The following is a 20,309-nucleotide window of genomic DNA, read 5'->3' as shown; positions in this document are numbered from 1 at the left end:
AACGAAAAATATGTTTAAACATCAGTCGTTAAGAAAAAGTGAAAAAATATGTAATAATTACCTTAAGTGGTATTAGCGTACCGCCGATAATTTCATTATCGTGTTTACCGTTCGTAGCAGTTACCGCGATTTCTTTCATAAATCTTCTCATTCCTTTAAATCCTTTAATATCGCCGACCTTTGTAACTTTTTCCTTTACTGTTTCCGCCGGATCAAAGTCCCAAACTTCCACGCATAAAATATCATCAGCAGGAGTCTCAACCGGCCTAAATTAAACACCAAGTTTTGATTTCTTATGTCTTATAATTTTATATATGTAATACATATTTTTAGAAATTCCTACAGTGAAAAGTGTTCTTCCCAGACTGGCCGCAGAGTTTGACTTTTTACCGACGTGTTATATCTATGTTGTTGGGAAGAAGACAAAAATAAGGTACAAAACGGATCGCTGAAACCATTTGCATCTTTTGGTTTTATATCTTTCCCTTCGATGATTTCAATGTTTAACATTATGTTTGGAGCCTTTTAAACAGTAATAATTACTACTTAGTAATACTTATAACTTTGTTTGCATAATATTTAAAATACATAATAATTATTAATTAGTATAAAATCAATAGACGCTTACTTCTTTTTCTATAACTGCTTTATATATAGCTTCGTGAGTATCTTGTTCAATTTTAAATGCTTTTCGAGCAAATTCAATTATATTTTCTTGATTTAAACAATTTTTTTCCATCCCAACGCAGTGTAATATTTCGTGCAATACTTCTTCGTATAATTCGTTTATCTGTAATAGAAACATAAATTTATACCATTAAACGTTTAACGTCTAAGTAGTATAATTATTATCAAATATCAATTAGACAAACAGTCATAAACTGTATTTGATTTTCATTTCTTCTTTGCATCTCTTCTTTTTTAACACCCCTAAAGTTAAAATGTTTTGCTTTAAAATTAGACTTCATTTTATACAAAATTTCGGACTTTCGGAGAATGAATGAGTTATTCGAGAGTAAAAAAACTGTGTTGAATACTCAGATGAAATAGCACTTCTAAAGATAAATCGTATGCGTGTGCTGCCCAAGCCAAATGTGCTATTTCTGTGGTAATCTGCTATAGTGCCAAACAGTGACCTAAACCAAACTCCGCCCCCGTATATTTTATGTTAAGATTTTTATAATATGGATCTCGATAAACGTCAAAATAACGAAGTATATAAAAATGTATATAATCCATTTATGAGACCTTATTGTTTTATTATTATAAATACTAATTTAGTTTTAAAATCAGATAATATTTTATTAAGACAGTTCATTAACATAATTAAATAATAATGCTAAACAGATACAAAGTCACTATTGAATACTGTTTATAAATAAAAATGCAGTTTATTTAATGTGACGATAAATCATTATTTTTCTTATTTTATGTGTAATGTAATTTATGTTAGTATTAATAACCTAACCTAACCTAGCATAATAATGTTAACATTGATATTTCTAATAGAACAAAGTCCATTATTTCAATGATTATATGAGTAAAAAATATTTAAAATTTTTTAGTAATAACTGTTTATTTATATAGCAAACATTAATAAAATTATAGTTTAACCTAACATTATACTATACTTATAACTTATAAGTTATAGGTATTTTACCAATCATCGCTGTAAATTATTAATAGATAGTTTCTAAATGATTATATTTTTATAAGTATTATATATTATTTTGTTAATATTTACATATTTTAGTAAATAAATATTAATTAATAAATATCTTCATGTGACCAACATTTTTTAATTACACGTGTGACGTGTATAATACCTTTACATATCCAATGTATTTATGGTGACTGGTTAGGTTGTTTTTAATTTATTTAATTTATAATTTTATGATTTTTTTTTTTACTTGAACTAGATAAAAATATAGCAAAACAATGTTAATGATTAAATTATTTGTTAATGTTTTTTGTACAAACTTAGGTTGCCAACTTAGCTCGATAACAATAAAAGCTATACTTTTTAATAATATAGGTACCTAAAGCTATTTTTGGTTATTATATTTCAGCTATATATATATATATGTATAACTATATATTTTTGCGTAATTAAGTCATTAGTCTTTTACAATTTCCGAGAAAATGTTAATTTTATTATATTCATTCATGTATGTATAATATTTTTATGAACTTAGTTTAACGGAATGGTGTCTTATGTGTATCATCATCTGGTGTAATTTACACATAAGATATAGAACATTGTTATTTTTATTTAACATGACATTCTGAGTGCCTTATACTCTAAAATCAGTTAAATCACATGTGTCTAATTAAAAACAAATCAGCGATGTCGTATTTAACATGGATCCAGGATGAGTGATTTGTATGCTGAAAACACCACATATGTTTACTATAAGATTTTGTATTTTCCTGTGTTAAATTATTTAACCTCTAAATTGTTTTACCTTTAAAATTTAATTTTTAGTTTCTATATTTATAATAAATATTATTAAATTATGTTATAATAATAAAATTATCAAGTACTTGTGTAATGTCTATAATATGTGTCAAAATCTTTATGTCTAATAAATTATCATTTTAAGAATGTCTACTACCTAGCAATTTAAATTATAAAATGTATTATGTAAATAATTTATAAAATATCTATATTCTATGTACAACATACCTATAAGTTAACCTAAGTGACATGATTGTTTAATGTGCAATTGTATACATAATACTAGTAAAATATGTAGGTATTGAGAAATGGTAAATTATTTATACGAGTACAACTGATTTTTTACTTTAATTAATTAATAAAAATATATTTTTTAAATTTAAATTTTCCAATAAATCATTTTATACAGTTTTCTAGCATTCTGTTGATTATTCACAATACCACATTATTAACTTTAATTATATAGGTAGGTAGTAGGAAATAACTAGAGAATTTCGAACCGGAAAGTGAGTAGATATAACATTATAACATGTAATTATGATGTTTTGTATTGAAAACAACTTTTAAATAAATTACAATCTAACGTGAAACATTGTACAACAAAAAAAAACTTACTAAAAACTATCATTGTCAAATCATAGAGACTATCATTTTTTATAAGATGAATATTTTTTTTTTAATCTATATAGATATAGAATCATTAAAAAGCTAAACTTTAATAGTTTAAAATCATCATAATTTTTATATATTATTGTCATTGTATATTATATATTTATATGTATTTCGGTAAAATATGATTCCGTACGTTTTACCTTTTTAGGAAAACGATTCCGTACGATTTTGATCAAACAATAGATTATCAAAAACACCCCAAAAATAACACGATTACGTACGATTGTCTGTGCAATGCTGCCATTTAATATATATTGTCAATTTGTTTAAAATGTAAAAAAAATTGTAAAATAATAATTATATAATACTTGATAAATTTTTATATAGTTATGATATACAACCTAACCTAACCTAACACTAATTATCTCAAAAAGAGTTTAATAGTTTTTGATAATATTGTTTTAAATAGCTTGAAGTTATAATAAAACAATTTTTTTTACTTTTTTGAAAAACAACACATTTTTGATTTTATATCCTATGTAGGATTTTTTTTTTTTTTTTTGAGAAATTTGATATGTGTAATGTATTTAATTGTTTACAATATTTCAGTACATAAAAATCAAATTTTGAACTAACATTAGGTATTTTAATATGTATTTAAGAGGACATCGTACCCGCATGTGCTGTCTCCATCTTACACACGTATGACATAGCAAATTTTCGTTCACCAGTTTCAAAAGTATGCTGTTAGTTTTGATATTAGAGTGAGTTGACTTATTATATAATTTAAAGGTAAGGTTATTATCTACGGCCCCACGTAGCCTTTTATTTATATTATTATTTTTAAGTAAGTTATGATAATTTTAAAATTTAGAGTTTCAAAAAAGTTATAACTTACTTAAAAAAAATAATATCAATAAAATGCTACGTGGGGCCCTAGATAATAACCTTATCTTTAAATTATATAATAGCTCAATTCACTCTAATATAAAAACTAACAGCATACTTTTTAAAATAGTGAATGAAAATTTGCTATGTCGTCCGTGTGTAAGATGGTGACAACACATGCAGGTACGACGTCCTCTTAATGAATAATTATAAGTATTTCATTTTTTAATGAGTACATATTATGTGATAGGTTAGATATGAGTAGTTTGACACTTATAATGATAGCCACTAGGTAATAGGTACTTAATAAAATATTCGTCTGCTCCGTTCGTTAGGTTTAAACTTTAAATACTTATTTTTATTTATAAAATGATGTATGACCTATATATAATTTAGGTAGGTACTTACTTTATTTTCTTATTAATAAGATTTGTTTAATCAATCAAAATTCTGTGGATTTAGAAAATTGGTTAGAAGTATAGAATATATATTTAATGTACTAAGAATATTAATAAGATTTTTATAATATTTTAATAGTCGATAATAATTTTATTTACCATTCATACAGTATTTATTTAAAAATAGGTTTATTTAAAATTAATAACACCTACTGAATGCTAAATTCAATTAATTATTTAGTATTGACCATCAAAATATAAAAAAAAAACGTACTCATTAATATTATATTATATTATACATTAATAAGCAATAAATACATATTATGGAAAAAAAATAAAAATCGATGGAACTTCGACATGACTACATGAGTTAAACAATACGTTAATTACATGTTTGCGAATAATAAGATAAATTATAATAACTATATATTAAATACAACTATATTATTATTCAATTAGTACATCTCTATCGGTACTATCAATTAGCAGGTAACAACATCACTACCATCTCTTTAACCTGTTTTGGGAATTACCGGGTGTATTGATGCAAGTCATTTAATTAGTAGATTTATGTGATTCTAGAGATTTATGTTAAATCGTTTATACATTTTTATACGTTTATGTTAAGCCATGGACTTGTTAGATTCCAAGGTAATTGTGTATGGACTATGAAGTGATTTGATATATAACAAGGTGTTTTGGTTATTGCTCAGTGTTTAGAATTTTACATTAAAAAAGTTGTAACTACTTGTAAGTATAAGATTGGTGTTTGAAAGTTTTATTGAGCACGAAAGCCCCATTACGGAATTGAGTCCATGATGTATTCTAGTTGGTTGGTTTGATGAAAAGTTAATAAATTTAGATAAATAATCAAGTATCTAATTTAGCATGATAAAAAATTAACATATTGTGGAATCCTGAGGAAACGGAAAGATAAGGGTTTGTTGCATAAATCTATAGCGAACTAGCAAAGACCAGGTAAATAATAGTACCTATCTAACGAATATTTTGCGCAATTGATAAAATTAGTTCATTAAGCATAGTAGGTAGACAGCTATTCCAACGAAGAATGAATAAGTTTGGTGTACGGATTTGAATTGTTTTATTTTCACACCCCAAACCTAGTAGGTATAATTTTTTTAGGCGGACAAGATGTTTTTAAATATACAAGTCGCAAGAAAGCCAAGAAATTAGGTTAGCTATGTTATGTTTCTTTTAATAGATACAGTAAAAAATACTTGCATTTAATTCTAACAATGACGATAATAACTCTTTGTAAGATAGTTGAGTCCTCTCAGCAATATCATTGTCAACTATCGAAATTTCTCTTTCATTTAGAGTAGCGAATTTATCCTTTTCAGCAATAATGGTGTCTTCTTCAAAATTGTGTTTGAAACCAGAGCCATAACGTTCAAAAAATCCACCGTCTATTTGCTCAACTCTATAAAAATAATTAAATTACATCTTTAATAAAATTCTTAAAATTAAGCAAACACTTAGATTATTTGAATTGATATTTCATAATTAATTTATATTAATTATTGTTATGTTCAATTTGAGAAGTTAAGCCTTTATCTAACAATGTTAGTAGTACCTTTATGTGGAAGATCTGTGGAGGAATAAAAGGCAATAAACAACAAAATAAGTTTCTAACCTAATGTTATAATTACTACTTAATGTAAAATATTACAATTTTAAAATGGTTATAACTCACTTTAAAATTATTAATAAAATTATATTACATTAATAAAACCCTATGAGATGTCCTACATAAAATTCTTAACTTAAAATTTTATAATTTACCAAATTTTGTTAAACTAAATTGGTACATAATATATTATATACATATATTTATTTATATAACAGTAAGAATGAAATTAATTAATTTAATGTCGAGGAACCAATAGGGCAATACAATATAAATTATAAATTAGGTTAATACTTAATATCTTTCATATGAAGTATAAAATAACATAATAATTTTGATTGAAAATATTTCTAAAAGATATGAAGGATATGATATTATTATAAAATACTAAAAAATTAATATCAACGGAATTATAATAACGCATTGTATGTCTATGAATATACGATTAAATTATTGATAAAATAAATTATGCATAAATGCTTTAGTAAAGGTGTAGTAAATGGCTGGCTGATAATAATATAATGAATGTAAGAAAAAAATTCCCATTAATAAAATCATGATATGAAAAAACATAATTGTACGAGTTATTATTTTAATTTGTAAACATATTATCTAATATTTCTATTTTATATGTTACAGGTATATTAATAGTATCTAATTCCTATAAGATAAAGTAAAAATATTATTTATATAAATTTATTTCGTAAATTACCCAAGTAATAATGTAATATATAGTAATATATTATTATAGTATAATATACTACTAACCGTTTTTGAATCTTACCCATAACTTATAAGGTTAATTAATATCATACCACGTCATGTACATTCTTGTCAAATATAAGGCATATAATAAGGATGAAATCTTGTAAAATAAACTAGTATATAGAACAAAACTATATATCTATAAGGCTGTAAAAGATATAAATTTAATAATATGTTTACAATTAATAAAAATAATAATTACGTACAATTATATTTTTTCATATGATTTTATTAACGAGGACTTTTTTCCGTTTACCAACATAACATCTAGATCATGATTGTCGAAATGTCGACATTGACGATATATCGCATTATAAAATACATACGTTCATTACGTATATATGAATCATAGATATTTAGTATACACGTAAATAAACATAAAATGTATGTATAAAGATACTTATAAATATTTTGGTTTTCTCAGTGAAAAAAATTCTTAAAAATATTATAAAATAATGATATAATTTTTTTTAAATATGAAATAGTATTATTGTATCTATTTTTCGTTACTTTTATGAGACATTATAATTATTAATTACCTTCTTGGCATGTTAGAATATTACTTGATATAACTAATATAACAATATTGATTTTTACAAAAATATTTTTTGGCCTAGTTCGGAGCTCCTTCATATTATTGTTTTAAAATCATTGAAAAAAATAATTTTGAAAATTAAATGTTGTGAAATTTAAAATTAAATCCTTTACAAAATTCTACTAAATATCCCAATGCGTTGGAAACTTGCATGACTTCATGTTGTCAATTTCAAAGGATTCTCGATCCCACACAAATCTCTATGAAGTAAGAGAAGGAACAATGTAAACAAAATTCACGTCTAACGTATTTTGCCCTCTCTATTCTTAAAACGAAAACCTCCAAACGCTCCTTATTTAGTATCCACATAATCATCCTACGTTTTCTTCACCCATAACCTTTCTGCACACTTCTCTCCAATTATCTTACACATACATCTAATCCTTATTTCATTATATTCTATATTCTGTAATTATTTGTTTTATAATTTATATTACTAGGTACTAAATAATGGGTGATACCCGTTTTTAATAAAGTTTATCTTTTTTTTACCACCAATATCCGTTTCCGCCAAATAAGATAGGTACATTTCTAAAATTCTAACCCAACCTAAGGAACTACATTTCCATTAAAAAAATATTAAAAATCTAAAAATTATGAACAAAAATATTTCCCTAATTAATAATACCACAAATTAAACTTCGACCGGTATTATTAATAATCCTAATACAATAATTTTATTATACGCACTATTTTATCTGTTTATCATTATTGTATTAAAATTTATAATTTACAATAATTTTTATGTGTACAGACTACAGTGTACTTTTATTGTATTTTAATACCTACTGATTATAACGTTTATAAAATAAATTTATATTAAAAAAGTACCTATTACTAAATAATAGGAAGTCACAATATTTGTGAATCGGTATAATTGTATGTGAATAGTTCATGGCCTAAATAATTACTTTTATCATTACCCACGGTAGGTTAATTTAAAAATTGGAAAATAGAATAGTTAATGAAAAAAATATATAGTTCTTTAGAAAGCTGATTTTATACAAAACACATCGTTTTAGGCGTAAGTATATATATATCCTTTTTTAATAAATATCCTTATAAATACATTATATTGTATAGATAAACAATATATCTACTTCTTTAAGCTTTAGATGGGGATGGAGCAGAGTTAGTTAACATTTGTATTGTATATTGTACAGAATACAGAAATAAAATAAAAAATATAAATTTATCACATAATATTATCTACCTACATATTAACATTGCAATATATGTGTATTATGTATGTTAAATACAATGTTTGTTAAAGTATTACACGAATATTTTACAATTTTTCATCATAAATTTAATATAAATCAATAAGTACCTATATATGTATTATAAAATACTTGTATAAGAACATTATAACTAATAACTAATATGATAACTAAGTTTAAAACGTTTTTCAGTTTTGTTATACTAATTTTGAATTCCAAATAAATATATAGCAAGTATATACCATATATTACCTAACATTATACGCGCGGTGTTTATCTCATATTATATATTTATTATTATAATATATTATATTAAATAAAAAATATCAAAACTTAGAATTACGATATTTTTTTCCTGATTTAAGCTTTCAGCTTTACTGAATATTTGTAAAAAAAATAATTTTATCGGATCTTATTGATGCATTTCCGACATTTTAAGTGTAAAAATAAAATAATAAATTTTACAAAAATGTCAATTGCTGGATATAAGGAATATGGAAATCATGAATGACTGAAAGGTTAACTGCTTAGAAAATGAATGTAAAAAATATACCTATTTATATTAAGCAACAGTCCACCTAATATAACAACAGAATATATCTCATTTATTCTGTGATATAACATAACACTTCCTATAACTCGTACACATAACTACCGTCAAAGACAAAAGTCAATATAATCAACAAAATAATAAGAGCGTTTTAAAATTATTTATAATATTTTTACTACAATAATGTAATATTATACTCGTATAAATACGAGAACAAATATTATTCGCTATATGCGACTCACGACAGTACAATAATACAACTATTTTATGAAATTATCTATTAAAGTATTATGCAAATTTATTATTAATTCTTGACTGACTTTTGAGAACATATTCAATAATTTGTCAATGGAAAAAAACCTAGGTAGGTACATACGTTAGTACTTTAAGCAAATAATTTTCTGAGTATGTAATTTATATTTACTGATAAATTATAATCGTTTTATCTATGTACATTGCAGTTTTATTTTTAATAACATTTTATAACTTAACAATTTGTTTCCGCACCGGAAGGAGACTTTTTCAGTTATATTAAGTGCTCATTAGTAAACAATCAAAGTAGATTTTGCAGACGTATATTGTAAATATTAAAAAATGTATTCTATAGCTTTGTGTAATGTAGCGCTGCAGTATAGCATAGTCGATTCTTAACGGATGTGTCATATGAGTTTAAATGAAAACGCCTGCACCTAACTAATTATTATTTTATTGTATTTAATATTTGGTCGTATGACTCGAAGATTACAGTTTTGGCTAGCTTAGCTAAAAAAGGATATCATTTAGGTATAGCTAAGCAATATATTATGTTTATTTTCTATAACCCTTAACCTATCTTGTAGGAGAATGCGCGTATATAATTATTTTTATAGGTATTATTTCGGTATACTATAAATAAATAATAAAATATATTTATTGAAAATGACGTAGATGGTAGCTAGTTGTATTAAAAGGTAAGTAGAAATTATGTGAGATTAACGAGTATATGATATTGAAATTGGCGACGAGTCAAATAAGGAGAAAACTATAATAGTATACAGACGGTGTACTCACACTACGAATAAGATAAAGTATATACCTATAGTATGTACCTATGCATATATTTTAATTCATGACTCATACACACTCAAAATACCTAAAATCCGATTATATTTAGTAGAATTATAGTATACGTAAGACATTCTCAGACACTTAAATTGGGTAAAACGGGTTAGTTTTCAATATTCCCAATGAGAAAATCATAGGTACCTATATCGAAACCAAATTAATACTCAATAATCAATACTTAGGTAGTATGTCTGTTATCGCTCAATGTTCCGTATATTATTATGCTAATAGCATAAGTGAACTGTTATTAATTATATTAAAATGTAATGAAATTAAATTTTTATATTATAATAACAAATATTTATATGCAATTCAAAGTAATTAATTCATTGTTGTGTTGTTGGGGGGCCCCACGGGTCTGTAAACTAAAGTTTTTGTTATTCACCCCCTAGAAAAAATCCTAAATACGCCACTGTATGCTATAACGTAAAGAGATAAATGTATGATAGTATAGTTTATATAGCTATCAACTATAACAAATAGTGATTACAAAATTCACCGAATGGTTTTTGGTATGAAGTTAGGCTAAACTCATTCTCAAAATACTTTGTAAAATCATTAAGGATATTATATGTTATGTGTTTTAACAAAATTATTTTTCGTGTTATAATACTTAAGGTATTGAAATATTTCAAACTTAGAAATAATTACCTATAATATCTATAATTTCAATATTATAACTTAAAAAACGTACACACATACCTATAATAGTAAATATAAAATCTCCCAAGTAATCTACCTATTATTTGCCTGTAATACCTATTGTAGTTTAGACATAAAAAAACAATAGAATGATGTCATACACGTATAATTGTATCTATTAATACTACAATCCGTTTATGTAAATATTGTTCATATTATATTATACTAATATTATAATTATATTATTTATATAAAAAGAAACAATTATTTTCGAATTTTTTTTTTTCAAACATTCCATATACGCATGATAATTATGATACAATACAATGCTGTTAAATTTTTGTTATACATCGCATGAAAAAATACAATAATGCTGAAATACAAAAGAGGTTTTGTAAATTTACTTAACGATTATGTGCATGCTAACCTAACCATGACTTACGAGTTGTAACATGTGTATCAATATTTTAATGTTTAATTAAAAATTAATAAAATATTTGAATAGATACCTATGACTTAAATATTTAATTTAAATACTTAATACATCTTCACAAACAGTTCTCACAACAACTTACAAATATCAAAAGTAAATATAAAAATTTTTTTACATTCAAAGTTCAATTTTTGTCGACAGTGGTTATTTTAACTTTGACTAAACTATTTTAATTATATTATTATAATTCAAAAAATTAATATTGAATGTATTGATACGGACTTGAAGCTTTTTACCACAACATAGGAACTATACGTTTATGCATTGATGCATTGTACACGACTATAATATATTGAAAATATTTTTAGATAATTTTCAGCTATTTTTACCACTAACACATATTCTCAACGTTTTATGGCAAGTACGTTGGTAATTTGGTATTTATTATTGACTTAAAAAATAGCAGATAGTAATACGAATATAGAATATGTAATAAGTGATAACTAATAACTAATAACTGATAGGCAATAATAATTAATAGGTATCGGTATGACGATATTAATATGAAATAGTACCTAATAAGAAGGTATCCTAAATTAAATTTGTAAATTTGCAAAACCCGAATACGAGCATAAGGTTCTTCTTTATAAATAATAATAATTTTTATTCTACCTAATTTACTATTTAGGTACTTTTGTAACTTATAATTGTATTACTTGCACTTTACTATTGAAAATTACTGTCATCTGTCACTAGTCCACTAGTGTCTATAGTATATTGTTCATTGATTAAAATTCAATCATAAAACCAGTTTAAAAATAAAATAAATAAAAAACCATCAAAAGTTATAACTAGCAAAACATCAAACTATGCTCTACATATTATCCTTCTTTCTTCCTTGGAAACTTTTTCTCAAAGATTGCAGGAGTTTAAAATAAAACTTATCTAAACTATTCTAAACTATTCTAACCTAACTATTCTACTTGTATATGTAGTAATATGAAATTGGTTATAGATACACAGCAAATACTACATGTTTACGTTGTTCCATTACTCAACACATCTCTCGCAATGACGATTTTAAAAACTAATTAAAAACAATAATAATGAATGAACAATTATAAATTACAACATACACTTTTGTACATAAGATATTTCATACTTAGGTATAATTTGCGATTATATCATTATGATTTATTTTATCACTTTTCATGTTTGTGCGTAATACGCGTAGGAATTTCCATATAAATATACAATACTTATAATAGATAAATAAACAAAATAACGTACTAATATATACATTATATATACATATTGATTTTGGATATTTTAAATATTACTAATGTTGTTTATATTCATCAATTAATAATTAACAAAATGTATTGTTAAGTACTTGCCAAGTGACAGGAAAATTATTTACTAAACATATCGTGTATAATTCAGAGGTCTCTAATTTACAGCGCGTAACGCTTTTTGAATTGTCTCGGTAAGGTAAGTTAACTGATATTTTGGTCTTACACTCTGACATCTGAGTTATTTTTGTGAGGAAATTAACAATTCAATAAAAATAAAATAAAAAATTATTTTCTTCTTTTGTAAAACTAAGGTGAAATAAAATAAATAATAAAATAATACATATATTTTGTGACTTAAATATGTCGTTACCTCAACCCGAAAAATGTTGGTTTGCAATGTTAAAATGTATCATAGATTCAGCCTGATATATAAAAATGTTGAATACCCTTGAACAGTAAATCATTAAGCTCTAGCAACAAAGCCGGATTAATAAAATACCAGATTACTAAAGACCAGCTGCTAATAATTATAGATGGATAAGTGTATAAATAATTATTATTTAAAAAATTTTTATGGGTTATACTAAATACTTAACGTATACAGTAAATTTATTACATAACTAGAAATCAGTTTCTAAATTATTTAAAATAAACACGTTTTACAATAGCTTTCAAATGACAATAAAGTTGTTAACGCAAAAAATAATTTAATAATAAATAACTAAAAACAGCTTACATATAAAAATAACATGGTACATACCTACTAACTAGGTATTATACATTTATACTACTATAGTAGTATATAGTACTATCATCTATTATTAATATTTTTTAACGCACAATGAAAAATTAATAATAATAAAGATGTATAATAATATAATAATTTGTCTATAATTACTACTTACTATATACATTATGTGTTATTAAAATATATCACAATATTATATTACAATAAAAAATGTTCCATGCAAACTATAATCAAATTTGTATGCCTCAATTAAGTATTAAAATGGCTTACATATCAGTATTCAGTAACATAACTGAAATTTTCAAGGGAAGGGGGCATAACCCTAACCTAAGCATAGTAAATGAAAATTAAGTTGATACTATAGAAATTATTTTTTCACCATAAATTATTTTAGCAATACCTATATTATATAATTCTATGTTTAATATATATGAATGATAGTTACTATTTTTTGTTAGGTACATATAAGTTTTTTGATGCGTTATTTCCTAACCTAACCTATATACGTAATTTTTATTTGTGTACTTATAACTACAATATTATTTTATTATTTGGCCCAATCATCTAATTGCATGCTTTTGGGTGCTAGTTTGGATAATAGGTAATTAAATTATAATTAGACAATATGTATAGCACATTTTGTCATGTAAGACACTCATTATTTCAAAAAATATTGAAATTTTTAATAATACAAAAATAACATTTTGCAAAGAAAAGTCTAACCAATTCAATTTGTTAAGTATGTAATAAACGAAGAATAAATTAATGATAAAAATAATAATATGTATAGTTAGATAATACAGCTTTTCTTAGAGCAGGAGAGCAGTAGTGGCAACAATTGCTTTCCCTTGTATTGGGATACATTCACCCATATAAAAGATATATTTGTAAATTTTAAGTATAGGTTTATTATGCAATGCCGCTATCGACTGTACAACTGTGAAGCTAGAGAATTATAATTTATAAACGCCCAAAATTGTTAATGATTTTTTTTTTAATTAAATACTTTCTGTAACTGTGGTCTGTAACTACCTACTATAATATGGTAATATTTTATGTATTAATATTAAAATAACATAATAGTATAAATCACTTAATTTTAATATTGAATTATAATGTTTGTTATATAGTAATGAGACTGGCCTTAAGGCGAATGCGATATCTAAATATAAACAAGTAAAAATTAATAACACACTTTACGACTGGACAGTTATCCTTTGCACTAGCCACGGCCACAGACCACAGTAACTAATATATTAATAATTATAATAATAAGATAAATAATTATACTATTATTTATGCATAATTAAGATTAATTTGCGGATTTTTAAATACAATATATTACTGTATGTCCGGCGAAATACTCTGGGCGCTAAATTTTCGCTGTACACGATTGTAAAACACTTTCCATATTGAATCTTCGTCCTCCATCTTTAGTTTTATTAATATTAATGCTTTTGACTTTGACCGTGACGCTAATTCAGATGAAAGTTTTACACGAAATAGAGGTAAATAGATATTATACTGCTGCACACATAACACCAAAGCACAACTAAGAAGCGACTGAACGGTACGCCGCTGTAACCGGTTGCCAATGAACCCAAACTCTCAGTATATGAGTATCGTGACATGATTACAATAATAATAATAACAACAACAAATATTATTTTAGAGGGGTCGACCTTCACCAAAAGTACATGGCGACGGCGGTAAAACGTATCATATTGGAATGCGCTAAGCAGTAGAGGGGACTGGAGAAGAGCGATTAGGGAAGGGAATAGATATTTTTTGAGATTTATTTTGTACCCATTAGATTGGTAGAAACTCTCTATGTATACACACATACAACACTAATGTTCTAATTTAAGTTCAGAACGTGGGTTGCTGCTGAGCTAACAAACGTTTATAGGTACCTCATATTTTCATACAATGTGTGTATATTATTACGTGTCACGTGTGCATTATTTTAAATATTTATATTGTAAGTAAATCTTATAAGTGTTGAACTAAATCAATCCCTAAAATACACAACTAAATGTATTTATTCGAAACACCTTTAAAATGTATTATTTGTTCTATTTTTTTGTAACCTAACCTATCCTACGGTCATTAGTCAGTAATTTTTCCATCATTAATATATTTTCTAAAATGTTTATAAGACAACGAATTTTAAATGTACCTAATTAAAATCAAATTAATTTGTTTTGTTGCTTATTTTTTTATTTTGTAAGTTAGGTAGGTACCATTATTTATTATTAGTTATTAAATGTAGATGTGGTACATTATATATTCGCGTATCCACTGCAGCGCTTCTTTGTTTTTCAATAATATTATATTCCCACCGCTAAAAAGAGAAACTTAATTTTATGTAATCTATTTACATAATATTGTTATCGTGAGTACATATTTATAAGTTATAGCCTATAATTAGAAATAATAATCAAACACTATGACTTTCGTCTTTCTCTAAGCTTTATCTTTATCTCTATTGTTTAGAATAAACTTTTTACTCAATTATAGATATTTAAAAATTTACATAAATAGTAGAACAGCTGATGTATAGTATACTGTACTAAAATGTAATATTCCAATATAATCTGTTTGTAGAACATATTTTTTAACAACTGCAACGCGCTATATAGCACATAAAAATACACAAGAAGCAGAGTGTATACTAATAACTAATGAGTTATAAATTACTAAAATCGCATTCAAAATTAATTAGAATTGACATTGTCGCGATATTATTTTAATTGGGTAGGTCGTATAAATGTTCATAAAATATAATATTAAATTAATTTTATTGAACGTCTATTTAACTATTATTGTATTGTACTATCTACAGCCGTGATCTATACTCATTTATTATGTACGCCGTATATTTAAATGTATACCATAACATTTATTTGAATATAATAGTATTAAAAATAGTAATCCTTAACTTAATATTAAACGTAGAAAAATTAATAACAATACAATAACTAATTTGTACATACCTACTAACAAATGTTGTAAATTATCTTTGCACATAATAAAATATAATAATATTATAGCAATATATACCCTATAGGTATATAAGTACCTATTACAAATAAATGACTAATCATGGGTAATTTGCACGCATCTAAGCATTTTACATAGCCTATATCAAAAGTTCAAACTAAAAATAATATTAAGTAATTATGAATCATAATTTATGAATAGGCAACACATTTATGATTGATATCGGCTATATCATATATGCATTGTAATAATTAATAATAAATAATAATGGAGGTTTTCTACAGTATATTTTATAATAACGGATCAGTAGAATACTATATATAATATATATACTATACTATACTATACTATACTATACTATATTATACTATACTATACTATACTATACTATACTACCTATATAGTGAGTAAAATAAATGCATCTTGATCATAGTACCCGTTGCTATCCCTAATAGTTATCTACTTATTATTCATTTTTAATCATTTATTTATTTGATATAGATATGAGATACCTGTATGTTACTAACAAATTGCTGAATATATAGACATTCTATAGAACCCTTTGTACTATTTGGCAATCTATTAAATCTTTAATGTTGTTGCGTAATACGTGGTATATGGTAATCTAACCATTAAAACGACAAACGTTGTATATCTCCAGTACAACTGTATATTAGTGACTGATTAATATTGAACGAGGAAGTATGAGAGGAATTTAATATTAATAATATTAATAATATTAAATAACACTTTTAGTTATACCTACGGGTTACAATTTAACGTATATTTAAAAAAAATGTTAATATAATACCTATATTTTTGTTTACCAATGACCAGATAGTCCAGATAGTTACAATCGATAAAACGAGATTCATTCGGCGAATCCTAATCCAACGAATACGTAGTAGGCCAAAGGATTATTATTTATTATGATTCGTTAAGTAATCGAAAATATTTATACGTAGGTAAATGGTGGGACTCCATAATAATATAGGTACAAAGAATATAACCTTAGGAATTAAGATGACACACGTGTCTAGGATATTTTATAATAAAATTAAAATACTAAAATGGTATAAAACATCATTACAATGTTAGATATTCTAAATTATTATGCCTTGGCCAACTATGATTTAGGTATTTTGAATTTCTATAGAACAAGGGTGGCTAACATGAACGTGTTCGCGAGTTGCGTGGTCAGATACAATTATGCCAAGAGTTAAAATGTTTATAAATGAATTTTTTATTATTCGATAATTTTTTATAAATGTTTATCAAAAACATTAAAATTCATAACAATAGTGAATAAATTTTTATTTTATAAATAAAACGCGAGCCACATTTGTCTATGACGTAGAGCAGTGTTTCCCAATATTTTTGCAATGGCGATCCATAAATTTAATCTTTATTGGATACGCGACCCCCCGCTAAAAAAAAATAAATAAAATTATGTATATGTATATATATTTTTTTATATATTATAAAATGTAAAATACAACATACTGAATAATAATAACATAATAAAAAAATAAAATAAATTATAAAAATATACAAAAAATTAGTATAATATGAAAATAACCGTAATCGTAACCGCCAAAGTCGTAACCGACCCATGGTTAGGGAAACGCTGACGTAGAGCCACATGCAGATCGCGAGCCAAGAGTTGGCCCCTAACTTAACCCCTGCTATAGAATTTTATTAGTTATTACTATGTATTACTAGAAATGCTGGTATGCATGTTAAGTAAAGTAAGAATCAAAATATGTATTTATTATTATTATTAAATTTGAATTTTTTTTAGTTATATTAATTATTTATTTAATACAGCATACGTGTAATTGATACAAACGATGACATTTTGGCTCGCATAAAATATAATTTTTATACAAACTGCAGTTTTTGATTTGATATTTGAACTTGCATAATAATGCAAGGGTATTTGATTAAATCATAAATGACTCAATGATGATAATATATTTATTTTTTATATTTTTATTAAAGTTTCTGTGACATCTAGATAATCTAGTCATCTAAACTTATGTATTTTTACCATTTAGAAAATAGATAACCATAATAGTATTTTAAGTTGATAACTGATAAGGATGATAATTATATAATGTTTAAAAATTATCTAAGTTATAATAACTATAATGTTAGTGACAATTTAACACGTTTAAATTTTAATATTTTCAATTTTAAAAAAATGTATAGGTATTAGAAAGTCGTATAAGCGTTCATAATTGAGTTGGCCATGAAGCTGACATGAAGAAACATTCATAAACAAAAAAAAAAATGAATAAGAAACGGAAATTTTTACGCAAAACCAGTTTTCAAGTAAATCGATTTTTTTATATGGTTATAATTCAACAACTAATCACTGTAAATACTTTAAGTTTTCACAAAATTTTTTCGTTAATGTTATCTACAAACAGTTAAATTTTCAAACTATTATGGCATTTTTTGAGTTATTTATAGACAACTGAAATTTTCGATTTTTATAAGATTTTTTTTTAAAGTGTCGATAAAAAAATTTTGGATGTCCAAAAAAACTTGAAAATTTAATACAAAGTTCCTTATGAGTTGTTCTCATAGTAGCAAAAAAAAATTAAAAATCGTAAGTCAAATCACAATTTTTTTTTTATAAGCGTTTATAGTTCAAATTTTTACGAAATCTGTCAAAAACGCAAAAATTTGCAAGTAATTTTTAAGTTAAAAAATCATAAAATTGTTTGTGTTAATAACTAAGAATTGAAAATACAACACTAAGTTTTCCATAAGTTTTTCTTCAAGTATCTATAGAGAAAACTTGAAGCATCATTATAGGAAAATATTTAAGTGCGTTTGAATTTTTAATTTTTACGAAATATCGTAACGATAACGATTTATCCTCAAACGATTTTAAATATTTGTAATTATTCAAAAAATATAAGTCATAGATACTTGAAAATTTTACCAGTTATTTAGATTGGCATTTTCTTTACATGATTTAATTTTCAAAATATTTTGACTTTTTTTGAGCTATATTTATAGACAACTGAAATTTTCAATTTTTCTGAAAAATTTTTTTTGAAGTGTCGATAAAATTTTTTTGGCACAATAAAAATACTTGAAAATGTAATACAAAGTTTCTCATGAGTTACTATTATAATGATTTAAAAGTTATAAGAATACATAGGCACAATTTTTTTTTATCAGCATTTGCAGTTCAAATATTGACAAAAATTCGTTACAATCATAAATATTTGCAAATTATTTTGTAGGTATCATTCATAAAAAATTTTGCATAAGTAGCTAAAAGTTGAAAATTTAATACAAGATTTTTCATAAGTTTAGCTTACAATAATTATAAAAGAACTTAAATTTTGGTGTATTCAGGCCATTACAACATAAACCACCTTTTTCATCAACCACTGGAAATTATATCCTGGGTTGACAAATCATCTTTGTTCAGAATCGTTTTTCGTATACAATAACTATCATTGGATTCAAATTTAATACTCCTATAATGTATAATAGTGATCTACATGGCACTTAATGTACAGCAGAGTGGTACTCACTTACCCGCTTTATTATCTTACATTTAAGAATTTTTTTATTTGGACCCCCCTAAAATGTTGGTGGCACAATCTACCGGGAGGGGGCAATGCCCACCCGGCCCCTCCCGTAAACACGCCTATTGTCTTTGTAGAGTGAAAAATTATGAACAAATCATGGAGCATTATATATTGTCCTTAGAATTTTAAATTGGAATACTTGTATTCAGTGTAATATGTGGGTCATTATTATGATACTACACAATATTATGTATTATTTTTTATATTAACTTCTATGATAACAGCTAAAATATGTTAATCATCCCTGCGATTTTTATTGGTTTTATTCATCAAAGAACTCAAACTATAGTACCAACTTCTGCTAGATTGAGTGTTTTATCTGACAATGTTTTCATT

At 24.7% G+C, this 20,309-nt stretch overlaps 1 protein-coding gene across 3 annotated transcripts in view; it reads right to left on the bottom strand.

Annotated features, from left to right (window-relative positions):
- LOC114122715 (protein unc-13 homolog 4B) overlaps positions 1–20,309 on the bottom strand; it is a 33,887-nt gene that overhangs the window by 7,180 nt on the left and 6,398 nt on the right. Inside the window, exons 1-5 of one of the 3 annotated variants that reach the window (XM_027985469.2) lie at positions 14,702–14,954; positions 5,599–5,797; positions 629–790; positions 344–522; positions 62–266 (exon numbers count right to left, since the gene is read on the bottom strand). In XM_027985469.2, coding sequence (XP_027841270.1) covers positions 62–266; positions 344–522; positions 629–790; positions 5,599–5,797; positions 14,702–14,787 — 831 coding nt within the window. In that variant the 5' untranslated portion in view covers positions 14,788–14,954. Of the gene's footprint in view, positions 1–61; positions 267–343; positions 523–628; positions 791–872; positions 1,182–5,598; positions 5,798–14,701; positions 14,955–20,309 lie in introns of those variants that run through there. The other 2 variants (XM_027985460.2, XM_027985477.2) reach the window with 2 other exon arrangements.

The sequence above is a fragment of the Aphis gossypii genome, chromosome 2 (genome assembly GCF_020184175.1).
Source record: "Aphis gossypii isolate Hap1 chromosome 2, ASM2018417v2, whole genome shotgun sequence".
Classification (NCBI taxonomy): Eukaryota; Metazoa; Arthropoda; class Insecta; order Hemiptera; family Aphididae; genus Aphis; species Aphis gossypii.
The sequence above is the reverse complement of the archived record's forward strand: the minus strand, read 5'-3'. Positions and strand labels throughout refer to the sequence as shown.